General features: G+C 37.1%; 1 protein-coding gene across 5 annotated transcripts in view; it reads right to left on the bottom strand.

Moving 5' to 3' along the window:
* The window catches only part of LOC116870387 (24-hydroxycholesterol 7-alpha-hydroxylase), an 89,405-nt gene extending 70,187 nt beyond the window's left edge, over positions 1-19,218 (bottom strand). The window contains exons 1-5 of one of the 5 annotated variants that reach the window (XM_032861996.1): positions 19,168-19,218; positions 18,786-18,896; positions 3,757-3,892; positions 1,620-1,794; positions 171-320 (exon numbers count right to left, since the gene is read on the bottom strand). In XM_032861996.1, the coding sequence (XP_032717887.1) occupies positions 171-320; positions 1,620-1,794; positions 3,757-3,865 (434 nt within the window). In that variant the 5' untranslated portion in view covers positions 3,866-3,892; positions 18,786-18,896; positions 19,168-19,218. Of the gene's footprint in view, positions 1-170; positions 321-1,619; positions 1,795-3,307; positions 3,406-3,756; positions 3,893-18,785; positions 19,130-19,167 lie in introns of those variants that run through there. The other 4 variants (XM_032861995.1, XM_032861994.1, XM_032861998.1 and 1 more) reach the window with 4 other exon arrangements.
* Positions 19,219-19,366: the final 148 nt, after the last annotated feature.

Genomic DNA, 19,366 nt, shown 5'->3' with positions numbered 1-19,366 from the left:
GCATCTCTCTTCTTCAGTTCCTCCATCAAGTCACCCACACACCAAAAACAAATTTGTCTTAAAAGGTAGCTCCTGTCTCTTCCTCGTAGATGTTGCTCTCTGTACTGAGAACAGGGAAATTGCTGGGAGGAGCTTGGTCAGTGAATTAATTGTAGGGAAGCGCTCCCTACCTTAGGAGACATTCTGGCATCTGGGACCCGTACTCAAAACCTTCATCATAAGCTTGAAAATGCTGATAGAACTCCCTGATTTTTCTCTCGTCTGTGGGAAACAAGCCTTTTTTAAAGAGTATATTCATTGTGACTGGATAAAGGAGATGCCTACAAAGAAAATCACATAGAAAGTCAGACCCAATGACCAAAGAAGAAAGGCGAAAGAAACAAAAAAAGGACATTATTTAATAGCTATATATTAGGGGTAGATAATAATATGCAACAGATTCTTTTGGGAAAGAATCAGTTTCAAAAGGTTTTAATATTTGTTTACTGTGGTCAAGATAACTTAGGGGTAACTGAAATTTTGGTTCATTTATCTGAAGGTTTTAAAAGGTTTTCTAAGCAATCATTGTTAGATCCTGATAAATGTGAGATCATGTGTAGAAATAAATTGATTCAATATAATTTCAACAAGTTCTTATTTAGTAAATAATAGCAATAACTAAGATATAGTCCATGACTTTAGACAGCAGCAAAAGAGAGCCAAAAAATCAGGGCAACACTAGTTACCAAATTTCCCAAGCTCTCATAGGATCCTACAGATTTAAACTACTACCCATTGGAGTATAATACCTATCACCATAAGTGAATAAAAATAATTACTCTGGCATAATAAAGAAATGAATATCAAAGATTGTTAATACGACCTAGATTAGTAACACTAAGTACTGTTTGTTTCAGTTTTATTTGCCATCTCTTCCTCACTAGAAATTTTTCAGGATCTCCTTCCCCCCAAAGTTTCAAGATATCCAAGAATTTGCTTGGTTTTGCTGTAGATACTGGGCATGCTAAAAGTTTAGTCAGTTGCTTGCCTTTTTTGTTGTTGTTGTTTTCTTCTCTCTCTCTTTCTGGACCTCTAACAAAATATTAACTGTTATTCTTTTTTATTGAGTCTGAACTACTGAATCCTGCCTTCAGCATCCCAGTATCCCACTGAGATGGAAAGTGCTTAATAGGTAACTTCAATTGAACAAATCTCCTTACACACATGAAGAATTTTTCTCACAGCTCCTAGGCCCAGCCCTTACTTTTGCCAGAAAGCTTCAGAACATGGCTGAGGTCACTTGATTCCCTCCAGTGCCCTTCCCTGTCTCACCTGTCTCTCAGCATTCCCTCTAGGTAGGTATGTTCTCATGGCATGGAATGGCTGAGGAGAAATTACTGTACATGTATTAAAATGATCATATTGGCTCACCTTAAAATCGGAGTGCTAATGAAAAATTGTCCATTAATTAAGATGTAAAAGATTAATAAAATCTCTTAAATTACCAGTTAGATCGACTTCATTAATCAACCAGATAATTTTTAAAGTTCAATGTGCAGGATTCCAAGTTTTTTATTCCAAAAAACCCCCCAAACCAAAAAAACCAACAAGCTCGAACACTACTAATGCATGTACTTTACCTTACTAAGTTGTTCAGCTCCATTGTCCCATGAGTGCCCAAGTTCTCCAGTTGCTCATGTAATTCTTCAGTCAGTTGTCCGGTGAGTTGATACAGGTTGAAAGTCCCTAGTTTCCCTTTCATCATGATATAAAGTTTTTCATGCAGTGTTAAAAAAGTATTCTTTGGAATTGATGCTAAAAACAGAGAAAACTATTTTTAACAGAAGCAACAATTCCTTGAAGCAAACAGTCAATGTACCTCTACTATTACTTGGCCACAGGGACTGCAGCCAAAGCCTTCCCAGTACATAAAATTACCTCCTGCAAGTAAAAGGAGGTGAAGATTCAACCTATCCCATGAAACTGTAAGAGTCTGTAGGGAAATTCATGTTTGGGGGTGATCTACAAATGGGTGACTAGGAGGGCCTCTGGGAAACACAAATCTGGTGATTTTTATTTGCACGTTAAAAAGCTTTCATTGGCTTTCTACATTTAACAAAGTTTACAAAAGGCCTTCTACCATCTTTCTAGTTTTCCAGTAACATCTCCAGGCCCTTCTCCCCCCAGATTTGTATGCCAGGTACAGTGTGGTATTTCCATTATTTATATTCATATTTCCCAGCATTTTTATTAGATGTTCTAGCTGCACAAAACACTCTCTCCTTGATCAGCCTCACCCCAACCCCACACACCCACAGCTACAAGCCACACGTTTCTCCTGCCAACTTCTATTTCTCCTTCAAGTGTCTATACTTCCTTACCCCATGAGTAGCTTTGGCTCCACTACTTCCTTTGTATTAGTGTTCATGTTTCTTCCATGATACACACCTCCTGCTTGAGTTCGTCTAGCAAGAGTATGAGTTTTTAAACTCATTTTTCTTTTATATTTTTCTTTAATCCCGTTTTATTGTCTGTAACGTAGCTTTTTCAAAAAATAGTTTTTAGTTTTCTATTTCATCAGCCTATTATGTATTTTATTATTAATTAAAAATAATGTTTCAATTTCCTGAGCATAGATCTTCTCTGTACTAGAGGAATAGGAAGCTGGCTCAAGAGCACATCTTAACATATTTTGTCTATTAAATAGAAATATTTAAACATCAAAGTCCCTAGAGGTGGCACATGTGAAAAAACTTGATCACTTCCATGCACACCTGATTGGTGAGTAAGTTGGTATGTTTTTCTGGAGGGATATGTGAACTTACAGATTCAGAGCCTTCAAACTTCAAAATATTTATTTTCTTTGATCTGGAATTCCATAGTTTAAGTACCGAGAAGCACTCAATAGTCAAAGAATTTAACCAACATGTTGTGATCTTCATGCGGGCAAGAAGAAACAACCATCATGTTCTTGGTCACTGGCAGCTTCTAAATTTTTTGTTTTTGTTTTTGTTTAATGGCAAGAGATGCATGAGAGGCTACATGAAGAGGAACCTAAGAAAGAAGCCAAAAAGGAAACCAAGAGAAAGAAGCTCATAGACAACAGAAGCAAGCACAGACATTACGGAAGCAGAGAAAAGAATGAGGCACCAACACGAAACAGCTCCCCCTTCCTGGGAGGATGAGTGGCCTCAGCACCTCATATCTGCAGCCTGGGAAGAAATCAAGTGGGCAGTCACACCGGAAGCATCCTGAGAAGTACAATCCAGAAGTCTCTGAGGAGGGAGAGCAAAAGGCCACGGATTACACGAGGCCAAGCCCCACTTACCTTAATAGCCCTAGGAATGTGTCAGGAAATGCCACAGTAAAGGTTGCATTAAGCAGTAGAATTCTACTTTCAGTGAGCAGAGTAGCAACATATGATCAAGCCAAGAGATATAGCCTGTGGAACATTGTCTACACAGCAGTAAAACAGAGTGAAGGACATCCTGGGAGCTGTAACAGGATACAGATTCCAAATATTTTCCAAAGTAAACAACAGTGGGGTAACCTCATCTCTTACCCACATCTAATTAAGACTTGTGTGAGGCTGCCAATAATTTTTCAATGACCAAACTCATCAGATATTCTTTCTACCTTCTGTCCTGATTTTAAAGTATAAAATAAGGAAGGGGCCATCAACATTCTTGATAGAGGAGTGAGGATATAATTGTTAACAAAGCTACTCTTGGACTCCAAAGTTGTATTTCAAACAAACTATCTGAAAATATTCTTTACCTGTGCGATAGACGGGATTTTGCACTGCTAGCTCAAAATTTACTTCTTTGGATTTTAGAAACACATTAATTCCCTCTTCTTCAGTAACAAAGGTCATTCGGGTGCCCATAATGAAGACTGTAAATACTGGTCCATACTGAAAGATAGCACAAATACAGATATTAATACGGATTTCTAATAAGTTACTGCATCCTAGGTTATGCAAGAACCCTAATGCTGAAATTATAGCCAAGATAAAAATTATTATGATTATATATGTAATTAATTATAAATTTTGCTAGATTAAGACAAATCTAAATTATACAAATCATAATTTATTCTATTCTAATACTTAACCTTCATTTTGATCATTGTTTGAAATTTCTTTTCTTATTGTATGACATAATAATTAGAAATAATTACTAAGGGGTGCCTGGGTGGTTCAGTGGGTTAAACCTCTGCCTTCTGCTCAGTTCATGATCTCAGGGTCCTGGGATCAAGCCCTGCATTGGGCTCTCTGATCAGCAGGGAGCCTCCTTCCCCCCCTCTCTCTGCCTGCCGCTCTGCCTACTTGTGATCTCTGTCAAATAAATAAATAAAATCTTTTTAAAAAACAAAAGAGTCACTTGAAATTATGTCAAACAGTGATATTTAAACATTGTTTTCCAGATATCAGTACGCTTACGAGTAACCTCTAGCTCAGTTTTGTCCAAGAAAAAGATTCAAAACAGCTGACTTAAATCTGTGGTGACTCAAAGATGTCCTACAATCCTGAATAGTTTTCTAATGTGCTCACTTTCCAAAATTACTATTTCCCCTGGATACCTGCCCAACCCTTTCCACTCTGAGGTACCGTTCCTGCTTTGTAACTTACTAGGAAACTCGAGGCAATCAAGTAAGAGCACTCACAACTTTTCACCACCAAATCTTGCAAAGATACACATTTGTACCCATTCTCTATGCCTCCCCTCAGGTTAGTAGGAAGGGGAGGTCCTGCCCCTGTAAAATGCAAGTGCTCCTTCACTTAAGTTATGGATTCTACACTCTTACCTTCTCTTCATTCTACGTCAATGCCTCCTGTCATCCACATCTTCAGTTCTGCCCTCTATCAGATCACTAGCAGCCTACAAACCTATACTAGCCCTGAGTTTGATTTCAGGAAGTCCATGATTTTGTTGGGAGGCTTCACTACTGGGCGGAGACCGCCCTCCCAGGGCTAGCCAATTCTTGGAGAGAGCAGAGGGCTCAACCTGCCAGAAACATACCTTTCACATGCAAACCAACCAATCCTGAGTCTCTGCCCATCTACTTCCTTATCTAATGCTCACACACCAATATTTTCCTTGCCTGAGATCATCCCAAGGCCAAGTAGCAGGCAACCAGAAACCACCCATATAGCCCAAAGCTGACCAGAATTATTCAAAGTAGCCAGTCCTAAATTGTTTTCCCTGCCCTGCTTTGCCTTTCCTGAGGAAGCCCCAATAAAGGCTCAGCCACAGACTTTTCTCTGGTGTTATCTTGGGCCTCCTGATGGATACCAGTGCTTTTCCCTGTGGTCCTGCATGGCCTACAGCAGCCCCCCTTTTGGGCACCCCTCAGACCTGTGGGTATAATAAACATCTTCCTTCCAAACCCTCCTTCTCATTTCCTCCTGTGGCGGCACTGACTTTATAATACCACAGTACATACCACATGTACATTCTTGCAGCAATCAGCCATACTTTCATACCCCATTATAGTTACTATAGTTACTATAAGTATTTCAAAATATTATGCTTGTCACTACCCCAATATTGCAATCATTTCTAGGCAACCCTGAAATGGCATGTGATCATACCTACAACACACTGTTGGGTGCTATCAGGCAACTGTGGGCATGAAAAACATGAAGCCACCAAACAGTGAAGTCTCATTTTCTTACACTGATAATCCAGTGTTTTTTGTTTTTTGTTTTTTGGGGTTTTTTTTGAGAGTTATTTTGAGAGTTCTGTTTATTTATTTATTTGAGAGTTCTGTTTATTAATTTATTTATTTGAGACAGAGAATGAGAGAGAAAGAGAGCATGAGAGAGGGGAGGGTCAGAGGGAGAAGCAGACCCCCTGCTGAGCAGGAACCCCCCCCCCCCACGTGGGACTCTATCCTGGGACTTCTGGGTCATGACCTGGCTTAACCAACTGAGTCACCCAGGTGCCCTGACTTTCCAGTATTCCTTATCTACAATTACTTGTTAATCAATATTTAGAAGAATATGAATAATTTCCATTGTTTTGTACAAATGAGAATTCTTAACTTCCCATTAGGAAAGTGGCCCACGTAACACTTATAGGTACCCAGGCCACAGTGTAGAACAGCCAAGTTCAAACACATTGAAGAATTGACCTAATTACTGCTGCATGGTATTTAAAATAACTTACTGCAAAACTGCACTGTACAAATGATCATGTCTGATGTTATAAATTCTGTGGCAGTGGGGGTGTTTGTGTTTCTGTCTTATTTGCTTTGCTTTTGTTCTACTTCTTTGTGCAATGTCTGGATGTTATGAAGCAAAGGCCAGAGCACACAGTATGTTGTGGTCGTGGTGCCTGTGTGTTTGTTCATGTACATTTTATTCTAAGATAATGATAGAGTAACATGCAGTTATAAGAAATAATACAGAACAAACCCATGTACACATTACTCTGTTTTCCCTAGTGTTAACAGGCTGCAAAACTATTAAATGGTATCACAACCAGGCCACTGATAGTGCGCAAGTTAAGGTATAGAAAATATCCATCACCATGAAGATGCCTCAAGTTACCTTTTTATAGTCACACCCATTTTCCTCTCACCCCCACCTCTTCCATTATCCTTGACAACTACTAACCCGTTCTCCAGTTCTACAACGCTGAATTTCAGGAATGGTATACAAATAGAATCAAATCGTGTACAAATAGAAGAGGAAAAGATGAATAGTTTGGAAAGTGGAAACTTCGCGGGTTGGCTTTTTTTCACTTGGCATAAACCTCTGAGATCAACCCCGGTTGTGGTGTGCATCAGTAATTCATTCCTTTACATTTCTGAGTAGTATTCCACAGTATGGATGCACTACAGCGTGTTTAAGCATGGTTGAAGGATCTTTGTGTTCTTTTCAGGTTGGGACCATTACAGATAAATTTGCTACAAACACTAATGCACAGGTTTTTGTGTGAATGCATGTTTTCATTTCTGGAGACTAAATGCCCAGAAGTGAAATTGCTGGGTCAGATGGCAGCTATATATTTTCTTGTTTAAAGAACTGCCCAAGCAATGGCCACAGTCGCCAAACTGTGGAAAGAACCAAGATGCCCTTCAACGGATAAATGGATAAGGAAGATGTGGTCCATATACACTATGGAGTATTATGCCTCCATCAGAAAGGATGAATACCCAACTTTTATAGCAACATGGACGGAACTGGAAGAGATTATGCTGAGTGAAATAAGTCAAGCAGAGAGAGTCAATTATCACATGGTTTCACTTATTTGTGGAGCATAAAAAATAGCATGGAGGACAAGGGGAGATGGAGAGGAGAAGGGAGTTGAGGGAAATTGGAAGGAGAGGTGAACCATGAGAGACTATGGACTCTGAAAAACAATCTGAGGGTTTTGAAGGGGCGGGGGGTGGAAGGTTGGGGGAACCAGGTGATGGGTATTAGAGAGGGCACGGATTGCATGGAGCCCTGGGTGTGGTGCAAAAACAACGGATACTGTTATGCTGAAAATAAATAAAAATAAAAATAAAATAAAGAACTGCCCAAATGCTTTCCAGAGTAGCTGTACTATTTCCGCCAGTGATCCTGATTCTTTCTATTCATACTAGCATCTGAGTGCTGTCACTTTTTTTTTATTGGGCCATTCTGATAGGTGTGTAGTCGTATCTCATTGTGGTATTCATTTGCATATCCTCAACTGGCTCATGAAGTTGAACACTTTTCCATGTGTTTATTTGCCAGCTTTATGCTCTCTTCAGCAACTTGTTCATGTCATTTGCCATTTCTTTAGTTAACTTGAGGTTTTTTACATGTTGAGTGTGGAGAGTTCTTTATATATTCTAGATAGCAGTCTCTTGTTGAATATGTGGCTTGCAGATATTTTCTCTCCATCTATAGCTTGTCTTCCCAGTCTCCTAACAGGTTCTTTAGTTCACAGAGCAAAAGCTTGTAATTTTCATGAGGTCCAATTTGTCAGGATTGTTTTTGTGGATTTTTGGTGTCCAGTCTAAGAACTATTCTTCAGCCCCAGATTAAGAAGATATTCTCCTTATTTTTTTTAAAGTTTTATAGTGTTACATTTAACATAAAAGTCAATGATCTGTTTTGAGTTAATTTTTATATATGATGCAAGACTTAGGTCAAAGTTCATTTTGTTTTTGTTTTGTTTTGGCTTATTGGTGTCTAACTGGTTCACTGCCATTTGTTGAAAAGGTTATCTTTATTTCAATAAATTACTTTTGCACATTTGTCTAAAATCAATTGGACATTTAGTGTGTGTATTTCTGGGTTCTCAACTCTTTTTCATTGATCCCTGTATCTATCCCTCCACTTGCATAATCTTGATTACTGTAGCTATATAATGAATCTTGAAATTGAGTACAATGACTCTTCCCATTTTATTCTTTTAAGACTTGTTTTAGCTATTCTAGTTCGTTTGCCTTTACATGTACATTATTGAATAATCTTGTCTATATCTACCCTTTACCAGAAATTTGATAGAATTTGCATTAAACTTGCGTATCAATTTAGGGAGAATTGACATCTTTACTATGTTGAGTTTTCCAATCCATGAACATGGTATGTTTCTTCATTAAGTTTTTCTTTTTATCAAGGTTTTCTAGTTTTCATCATGAAGTTCTATACACATTCTATTAGATTTTTACCTAAATATTTCTTTCTCTTTTTGAGTGACTATAAATGGTATTATATTTTTAACTACTACTTGCATATGCTCATTGTTAGTATGTTGCAATATAATTGTTTTTTTCCGTTGAGTTTATATTCTGTGACCTTGCTGAATTTACTGATTAACTTCAGGAGATTTGTTGTAGATTCCTTGAGATTTTCTAAGTAAATAATCACATCATCTGCAAATAGAGAAAGTATTATTTGTTCATTTCCATATGATCTTTTTTCTTGCTTAATTGCATTCACCAGAACTTCCAGCATTATGTGGAATAAGCAGTAGACATTCTTACTTTGTTTCCAATCAGAGATGAACCATTTATTCTTTCACCATTAAGATTGAGGTTAACTGTAAAATTTTGTAGATATTCTTTAACAAGTTCAAGACGACTCTCTCTATTACCATTCTGATAATTTGTGAAAATCATGAATGAGTGTGGGATTTTGTCAAATGCATTTCCTGTACAAATCAGTATGTCCATGTGCCTTTTCTTCTCTCACCCGTTAATATGGTGGCTTGCACTAACTGATTTTCGTATATTGGACAAGTCTTAAATCCCTGGAAGAGACCCATGGAGTCATGGGATCTGTAATTACTTTATATATTGCTGGATTTTATTTGCTGATACTTTGTTGAGGACTTTTGCATCTATATTCATAAAAAGAATACTGATCTACAAATTTCTTATTTTGTACTGTCTTTATCTGGTTTGGTACAAGGATGATTCTAGCTTCATAAAATAAACTGGAACATGCTCCCTTCTTTTCTATTGTCTGGAGATTATTTATACAATTGATGTTAATTCTTCTTTAAACATTTGGCAAAATTTTCCAGTGAAACAATCTGGGCCTTAAGATTTCTTTTTTGGGAGTTTTAAAATTATGAACAATTGTTATCCCCAACAAATACAGGGCTATTCAAATTATCTATTTCATACTGAATAGTTGTAGTTTGCATTTTGGGGGGAATTAGTCCATTTAATCTAAATTGTCATTTTTCATTTTTCATTTTACATATAGTGTTCTTTTACTATCCTTTTGATGTCTGCAGTGCTATGCCCTATTTTATTCCTGACATTAATAATGGGTGTCTTTTTTTTCTTTTGCTTATATGAGGTCTTCCAATGTTATTGATCTTTTCAAAGAATTGGCTCTTTCATTGATTTTCTCTATTTTTTTCTGTTTCCACTTACATTGATTTCTGTTAATATTTCCTTCATTTTTCTTGTTTGGGATATGCTGTCCTCTTTTTTGGTGAGGAGGCTGACAGGGAAGCTTTGTTCATTTCACACTTATTCTCTTTTACAATGAAAATATTTAGTGATGGTAATTTCTCCGTCAGCTCTGCTTTAGCTGTGTCCCCCAAATTCTGATAGGTTGGATTTTTTTTCTTTCAATTCAGCATAATTTTTTATTTCCCTTGAGAGTTTCCCCTTAAATCATAGATTATTTAGAAATATGTTGTTTGCTTCCAAGTGTTTGGTGAGTTTCCTGCTACTTAGTTCTAGTTTCATTCCACTGTAGTTAGAGAATACATTGTATGATTCAAATTCTTTCAAATTTTGTGAGGGTCTATGGCTCTGAGTATGGTCTATCTTGTCATGTCTCACGGGCACTTAAAGAGAATACATACCTGCTTTGTTAGGTAGAACGTTCTATGTATATTCATTAGATCTTTTTGGTTGGTGGTCTTTTATATTCTAGCTGATTTACTGTCTGTTCTACCCATTGCTCAGGTTGTTGAAACATCTAACTATAACTGTAGATTTGTCTGTGTCTTCTTTCAGTTCTAGTTTTTGCTTCACATAGTTTACAGCTCTGTAATTTGGTGCATACACATTTAGAATTGCTAACTCTTTGTAGTATATTGACCCCTTTATCATTTTATAATGTCCCCCTCTGTCTCTGGTAATTTTCTTTGCTCTGAAGGTACTTTTTCTGCTATTAACAGAGACACTCCTACTTTCTTTCGATTAATGCTTGCATGATATATCTTTTTCCATAATTTTGTTTTTCACCTGCTTATCTCATTATATTTGAAGTGAGTTTCTATTATACATCATGTAATTGCATCATTTTAGATCCATTTTTCAAATATCTATCTTTTAATAATTGTATTTATACCATTTATAGCTTAAATTATTGATATATTAGGGTTTAAGTTTCTGGGTTTGTTTGTTTTTTTTTTTCTGTTTATTCTCCCTGGTTTTTGTTTTGCTGTTTTATCTGCTTTCTTGTGTGTTACTTGAACATTGTTTAGAATTCCATTGACTTATCTATAGTATTCTTAAGTGGATCCTTTTGTGTAGAATTTTTTAGTGATTATTCCAGCTATTACAATATATATATACAACTTATCATAATTAATCAATATAGCCACTTTTTGAAGTTTTTTTAATTCCATCATGGTTACCACAGTGTTATATTAGTTTCTGGTGTACAATGTAGTGATTCAACAATTCTATACACTACTCAGTAATCATGACTTTTTAATCCACTTACTTCATCCATTCCCCCACTCATCTCCTGTCTGGTAACCATCAGTTTGTCCTCAATAGTTAAGAGTCTGTTTCTCAGTTTGTTTCTCTCTCTTTCCTTTTTTTCCCCCCTTTGTTTGTTTTGTTTCTTAAATTCCACATATGAATGAAATCATATGGCATTTATGTTTCTCTGACTGACTTATTTTGCCTAGTATTATACTCTTTAGCTCCATTCATGTTGTGGCAGACGGCAAGATTTCATTTTTTTTTATGGCTGAATAATATCTATATCTATATCTATCTATCCATCTATCTATCTATCTATCTATCTATCTATATGATTAGGCTCTCGATTGGGCTATAGAAATACACACACATACACACACCATATCTTCTTTACCCATTCATCTGTGAATGGACACTTGGGAGGCTCCCATATCTTGGCTATTGTCAATAATACTGCAATAAACATTGTTCTGCATGCATCCCTTTGAATTAGTTTTTGTATTTTGGGGGTAAATAGCCCATAGTGCAATCATGAGATAATAAGGTAGTTCTATTTTTAACTTTTTAAGGAACCTCCCTACTGTCTTCCACAATGGCTGCATAGTGTGGCTATTTTATCATTTCAAGTGAATCTCTCTTTATATCCTCTTATCCTCACCCATTTGTAATGTAATACATACATCTAGAACAATATCAAGCAGTGTAATAATTTTTGCTTCAGCCATGAAATAATTTAGAAACCATGAGAAGAAAAGTCTATTGCAGTTACATATCTTCTGTTTACTGTGTTCTTACTTCCTTCTTGATGTCCACATTCCTTCTTTCATTGGTCCCTTTCTGTTTAGAGAACTACTTCTGGTCATTTGTTTAGGATAGTAGTTATTCTGGCAGAAAATTCTCTTAGTTCTCCTTCAACTGAGAATGTCTTGAGTCCTCCTTAATTCCCAAGGGATATTTTTGCTGGAGATAAGATTCTAGGTTGACAGTTCTTTTCTTTGAGCACTTGAAAATTGGTATGCCATTTCTCCTAGTCTCCATGGTTTCTGATGAAGAATCCACTATCACTTCAGTTTCTTTCTCCACTATGATAAGGTTCTATTTGTCTTTTGCTGCTTTTGTGCTCGCTTCGGCAGCACATATACTAAAATTGTCTTTTGCTGCTTTTAAAAAATTATATTTGTCTTTAGTTTTTAGAAGTTTGTCTATCATTTTTCTTGCTGTGGACTTCCTTGGGTTTATCCTCTTTGAGATTAGCTTAGCTTTTCAAATATGTAAGTTCATGTCTGTTGCCACTTTTGGGAAATTTTCAGCCCTACTTTCTACAAATACTTTTTCAGACTCACCCTCTTCCTTGGACTCTGATGACATAAATGTTATGTCTTTTACAGTCCCTGAAGTTCTGCTCATTTTTCAGTCTATCTTCTCTGTTTTTCATATTGGGCAATTTTTATTGACCTATGTTGAAGTTCACTGATTCTTTTCACTCTTCTCCATTGCACTGTTGTATCCCTCCACTGAGGTTTCCTTTCTTTTTTCTTTCTTTCTTTCTTTTTGTGTGGGTGTGTGAGTTATTGTATTTTTCAGTTCTAAAATTTCCATATGTTTCTTCCTTATATGTACTATTTCTTTAAAGACTTTCCATTTCTTTCCTGAGACTTTCTATTTTTTCATTTGTTTAAGGCAAGAGTATAATTGCTGTTGAAGCATTTTAATTTTGGCTACCTTAAGATCCTTGTAAGATAATTCTAATATCTGTTTTATCTGTTGATTGTTTCTTCTTATTCAAGTTGAAATTTTCCTGGTTCCTGGTATCAGGAGTGATTTTCTACTAAAATCTGGATATCTTGTATATTATGTTATGACACTGCATTTTATTTAACTCATCCTTTTTCCAGGCTTCCTTTGTCACTATTCTGACGTGAGAAAGGGAATGCCACCATATTATTGCCAGGTAGGGGGATGGAAATTGAGGTTAATTACTCAGCATGGAGAGAGGACTCCTTGTTACTGCTGGTTGAGGGTGAAAGCAAGTCTCCTTACTAGGTTCTTACTGTATCATTCTGGCTGGGTGAAGAAGGGAATGCTCATTATTCCTCCCACATGACCTTCACTGGCCTGGAAGTGAAAAGGTGTTAGAGGATTAACCTCTTTCTTGCTAAGTAGTGGTGAAATTCCTGACCCATCTTCTAAGGCTCATGGGGCATCACTCCAGTGAGTAGGAGGGGACTCCTTGTTATTGCTCAATGGTGATATAGTCTATGCTCCTGGTATGATCTCCATTAACCCTGCAGTGGGGATGGCCTCATTACTGCTAAACAGTACGGGAAGTCACGACCCTTCTCTAGGCCTATTTTGACACCACCCCTACTAGGAGGGGGAGGTTTACTTCATTACAGCCTGGCCAGGATTTAGAGCTAGACTCTTCATTTGGCACTTGCTGACTGAGGTGATGCCATAATTTTTTCCTATGATGTTTGCCTGGAGCAGTTACAGTCTAAAGGTTTTCTGCCTTGCTGGGTTGCTCCTTTCTTGGCCCTTTACCTAGATAGAGTAAGTTTGTCTTGAGGATTATTTTTTTTATCTGTGCTCAGGGGCATCTCCAGGTTGCTGGTTTTTCTAGAGCCCAATCTAGGTATGTGAAGCAGAAAAAAAATCAAGAAAACTCAGCCACATATTGTTCATCAGATCCTGTGGTCCTTAGCCTGTCTGCTTTTCTCTCTCCACCTTTTAGAATCTTATGTTTGTTTTATATATAGTGTTTAATTATGATTTAGCTGCACTTAGTGGAAGGAATAGGGAGAAGTACAACTACCCCATCTTTTCAGAAGCAAACATTCCTAACTCCTTTTTTTTTTTTTAAATTCACAGAATACCTCTGAAAACTATACAAGAGAATGGAAATATTCTTCTTGGAGGAGAAGATAGGCAGCCAGAGGACAGAGATGAGAGGAAGACCTTTCATTGTATATATGTTCATGGCTTTAGAATATGGACCCATCTGAAAAAACAAAACAAAACCCATTTTTTAAAGAAAAATGACTTCCAATTTTGGTAGTGATAATACAGCCACTTCTTTCTGAATTGTTCCGCTTCTTTTCTGGAAATCATGCCAAGCCACAAGGAGAATGAAACACATGTACACTATAAACATATTAAGCTAGATAATAAGAAGAAAATCTACTAACTACAACAGTTTGCCCTGGCACCTGATACCAACAGAACTCTCATTTCTGCTCTTAGAAGCTATCATGGCATGGTGGGAAAGAAAAAGGGCATGCACAGGGGGCTCAACAATGGAAAATCTTGGAAATATACACTCTGAGATATGAGAAGGAAATGTACAGAGTTGGAACCTCTATGAAATAGGCTAAGATAACCAGGCCATGGATATTGAGGTGGGGGCGGGTAGCAAAAGATAACACAGAAAGTGGGCTCCAGGAAGCACTATCTTCTAAAAGTAAAAAGTACACTTGGGAAGGTGGGCCACCTCTTTTACTAGCAGCAGCTATTGAAGAAAGGCAGTGAGAGCTCATATCTGTAAAATTACATCCTAAAAGCAAAGGAGCTATGGGTGCACAGAGACACTCTATTTTCACTGTAGCAAGGGAGAGTAGAAGACTTAAGTCAAAAAACCTAGAAGGCAACTGCCTCCAAGCAAAACCTCCTGCTGACAGTTGGTCCGAGACAACTCAACTCCTTAAAATATAGTTAAACAAGAAAGGAAAAATTCAGCACTATAAGAAAAATTCTATAAAAAAGAAAGGAGAGCAGAACTTCCTTATAGATGAAGTAACTCACCAAAAACTTTCTGCACTGGGTACATAAAACCTGTAATGCGAAAAGATTTCCATGGGTAAAAGAAGAAAAAAAACCCTGTAATGCAAAATTATTTTCAGAATTTAAAAAATTAATGTAATAATTGCAACTACAAAGGAAATAAGCAAAAAACAAAACAAAAACAAAAACCTCATAAAACAAAAACTGTGGAAGAAGTCGCTAGACAATAGAGGGAAATTAGGAGATAAAGGAATGTAGGAAAGGAAGAAACAATAAAGATATTTCTGAATAAAAGATAACAATGACTGGGGTGTCTGGGTAGCTCAGTCAGTTAAGCACCCAACTGGGTTTCAGCTCAGGTCATGATCTCAAGGTCCTGGGATGGAGCCCTGCATCTGTTTGGGCTCCGTGCTCAGGGGCGAGTCTGATTCTCTCTCTTTCCCTCTCACTCTGCTCCACCCCTACTCATGTGTGTTTTCTCTCTCTCAAGTAAATGAATACATAAAATCATTAAAAAAAAAAAAAAAAAAAGAGGGAGAGATGGCAATGACAAGAAGCACAAGGGGGACTACAACCCACAGGAAATAAAGTCTAAGGAAGAGAGAGTATAGAAATGTGGAAAAAAATATTAAATAGAAATAAAATATGTGAAAAGAATTTCAGGGGAAATGACGGCTATAGAAGATAGGTAAAAGAGGTTGAAACTATGCATCACTGGACGTCTTTTGCAAACTCTAAATTTCTTTATCCAGCTGCTTAACTCAGTATTCCCACTTGGATATCAACATCCCAAACTCCAACATATCTCAGCATATCTTTTTTTTTTAATTGTTTTATTTTGTTTATTTTATTTTATTTTTTTATCAAACTCCAACATAGCTAAAGCTGAGCTTCTGATAACTTCTTCCCTTCCAGTAAATTCTTGTATTTGTGGCTGTTTCACTTGACAGCAACTCCCATTTTCTAGCTACTCAAGCCAAATTTCTTGGAGTCATCTTAGGCCCTTTTCATTCTTTTACACACCACATGCAGTTTCCAGTAAATCCTTCTGCTTCCACCTTCAAAATATATCCAGCCACTTCTCAAATTTCCACTGCCTTCACCATGGTTGAAACCATAATGGTCAAAACCACAATGGTCTCAAGTTTGAAATATTGTAAAAACCTTCAACTTATCTTCTTTCTTTAATTTTTGCATTCCTTTTTTTTTTTTTTAACAGAGCAGCCAAAGTGAGCCTTTAAGATTTAAATCAGAGTCCATCACGCCTCAGCTCAACACATTCAAAAGGTTTCCTATTTCACTCTAAACTATAAATGCATTTATACTTTGAATCTGATAATTCATTCTGTGGATACATTTTCACACACAGAAATGACACTTGTTCCTACAATATTTATAACAGCAAAAATATGGGAAACAAACAATGTCAATCATTAAGTCACTGTTTAGTTAAGCTAGGATTCAGGGAACACTTTGTAGGTTTTTAAAACAAATGCAGATGCGTCTGTTTCTGTGCAACGAGGTAGAATCAGGTGAGATGAGGATTTCACTGGCAGCTAGGAAGAGATGGATGTGAACAGAGAATAAGTCCCTATTTATTTCTCTGGTGGCATCTGTGATTTCTGTGTATGGATTGAAGGTCAGGACTAAAATAGGAACCTTTGAAAAATCTGCAGCTAATATCAGGCTCAGTGGTGAAATACTGAACAATTTCCCCTAATAGTAGGGAAAAGACAAGCTTGTCTACTCTTACCACTTCTATTTAACAATATCCTAGAAATCCTACTGATTATAATAGAGGGAAAAGAAATAAAAAACATCAAGATCAGAAAAAAAGAAGTAAATTTACCTGTTTACAAGACATATTGCTTATGTATAAAAATCCTAAAGCATCTCTGAAGTAATTACTAGAAGCAATCAACTGAATTTAGCAAAGTCACAAGGTATAAAATTAATATACAGAAAACAGATTGCATTTTTTATGTTTCAACAGGATATGAGTGGGAAACCAAAAAAAAAGCAATTTTATCTATAACAGCCTCAAAATATAAAATAATTAATAACCATAGTCATGACCACATCACAAAAACCATGGAACATTTCTGAAAGAAATTACATAGCTAAATAAATGGAGAGATACATAGCAGTCGTATATTTGAAGACTTAATATTGTTATGAAGTCAATTCTCCCCCAATTTTTCGATAGTTAACAAACTTCCAATCATAATTCTAACAGTCTTTATGATAGATATTGACAAGCCAGTTCTAAAATTATAATAAAATGCAAACAATCTTGAATGGCAAGTCAATTACAGAGAAATACAGAGAACTTTCACTGCCTGATTTAAAGACTTACTATAAAACTAGAGTATTTAAGACAGTATAGTATTAACAAAGGAGTGGGCATTTAAATCAATGGACTAGGATAGAAAGGCTAGAAATAGATCTACACAAAAATGGTCAATTAATTTTTGAAAAGCTACAAAGGTGATCAATGAAGAAAGGACAGTCCTTCAGGATATGAAATTAGAACAACTAGACATCCAGATGGAAGAAATCAACCTCATACCTTTTTTTTTTTTTAAGATTTTATTTATTTATTTGACAGACAAAGATCACAAGTAAGCAGAGAGGCAGGCAGAGAGAGAGGGAGAAGCAGGCTCACCGCTGAGCAGAGAGAACGGATGTGGGGCTCCATCCCAGGACCCTGGGATCATGACCTGAGCCAAAGGCAGAGGCTTTAACTCACTGAGCCACCCAGGCGCCCCATCACCCCTTACAAAAAAAATTTAACTCAAAAATGGATCGCAGACCTGAATGTAAAGTGGGAAAGTACAAACCTTTTAGAAGAAAACAGAATAATATTTTTGACCTTGCTTGACCTTCTGAAACAAGCTTGTAAAACTTGTAAAACCGTTTCTTAAAATTTATCAAAATCATGACTAAGGGAGGCTATGGGAGACAAAGAAATATTCCTTTAAAATATATAATTGTTCCTATATCAGACTCCCAATAATTATGGCACCTAGTGTGGGCCAGAATATGAGGAACTAGGCAATCCCCTACACTCAAAGGACAAGAAAAGGTATATATTGTTACATTCTTTTGCAAGAATAACACAATAATATGAACAATTTAAGTGTTCATGTCATTGGACTAGGCAATTCCACTTTTAGGAATTTATTCTGAGGAAACAATTGGATAGGTGCCAAAAACACAACCACACAACGCACACGGGAATATACATTGAAGAATTCATTGAAATAAAGGGAAAAAGTTGGCAGTAACTTACATACTATTTTTGAAAGATGAACTACATTTGAAAGCTATTTTAAGGACAAAAACATCTACTACAATATTACTAATCTCCTTAGTATGCAGTGAACATGGATCTCATCATCATCAAATAATACCAGCCGAAAATACAGTGCGGGCTAAATCTGCAAAGACCAAGTTTGCAAGTAATTTTTACAACAGCCTGGTGTTAACTTCAGTTCGGGTACTAATTTATTACCCGTTTTCATAAATTTATATTAACCGTATTTCACTTCTTTCTGAATTATTCCAAGTGTTTAGTTAGTGTGGGTACCCTTAGGACTTTTAAACTACGATGAAGTATAACTAACATTTATAAATTAATATCGACGTCCAAAAAGGCAGCTACAACCTGATAAGAATCTATTCATAACCAATAAAAATCTATTTCTTTCGAAAAAACTTGCATAAGGTTTAGCTGTTGATAGCTGAGGAATGAACGTCTGTGGACAGCAGGTATGTTCCCTGTGTTTTAATGTTGCATTTGAGAGCCAATAAAAGAAAATAAAAAAGAAAACATTACCTACTCCGGAAATCCACCTGCTAAGGCCACATACCTTGATTCTTGCTTTCTCTATAAATTCTAGAGGAGCTTTCCCAAACTCAAATCCAGCTCCAATCCAAGGAATCCATCCCCTTATGCACGGGGGTCCACGCAAATTCTTCCGCTGAAGGAATAATAAAAGAGCAATGCAACCCAGGATTATAACCACTGCTGGGGAAATTAGTTCCATGTTTTTGTCTAGCACCTTCCACAATCAAAGAAGGGAAAAGTCCTGCCGCCGTGGCACTTGCTCATTCCCTGTTGGGAGGGGGCACCTACCGGACCTCCCAACTTGTCTGCTACAACTTCCGCAGTTTGTTTGCCTTCCTAAGCGTAGCCTCCTTTCCCCGCCCCAATTTTTAGATGACTTCTGCATCATCGCTCCCTCCTCCCACCTCCACTGGTCTTTCCAGACCCGGCCACGCTGGACCGAACGCAGGGGCTGGACCAAACTGGTGCGGGTGAGGAGGGGTGGAAGGCGGGAGAGAACTTGCTCTGTTGCCATGGAGACCTGGGCCGGCGGCGCCGAGGGAGCCTCGCTCGCAGCCAATCAGAGAATGGCGCCCAAGAGGCGCGCAGCCCGGCGGACTACAT

Source organism: Lontra canadensis, unplaced genomic scaffold, assembly GCF_010015895.1.
Source record: "Lontra canadensis isolate GAN:19392208 unplaced genomic scaffold, GSC_riverotter_1.0 scaffold23, whole genome shotgun sequence".
NCBI lineage: Eukaryota > Metazoa > Chordata > Mammalia > Carnivora > Mustelidae > Lontra > Lontra canadensis.
Note: the sequence above shows the minus strand (reverse complement) of the source record. Positions and strands in the feature narration are given on the sequence as shown.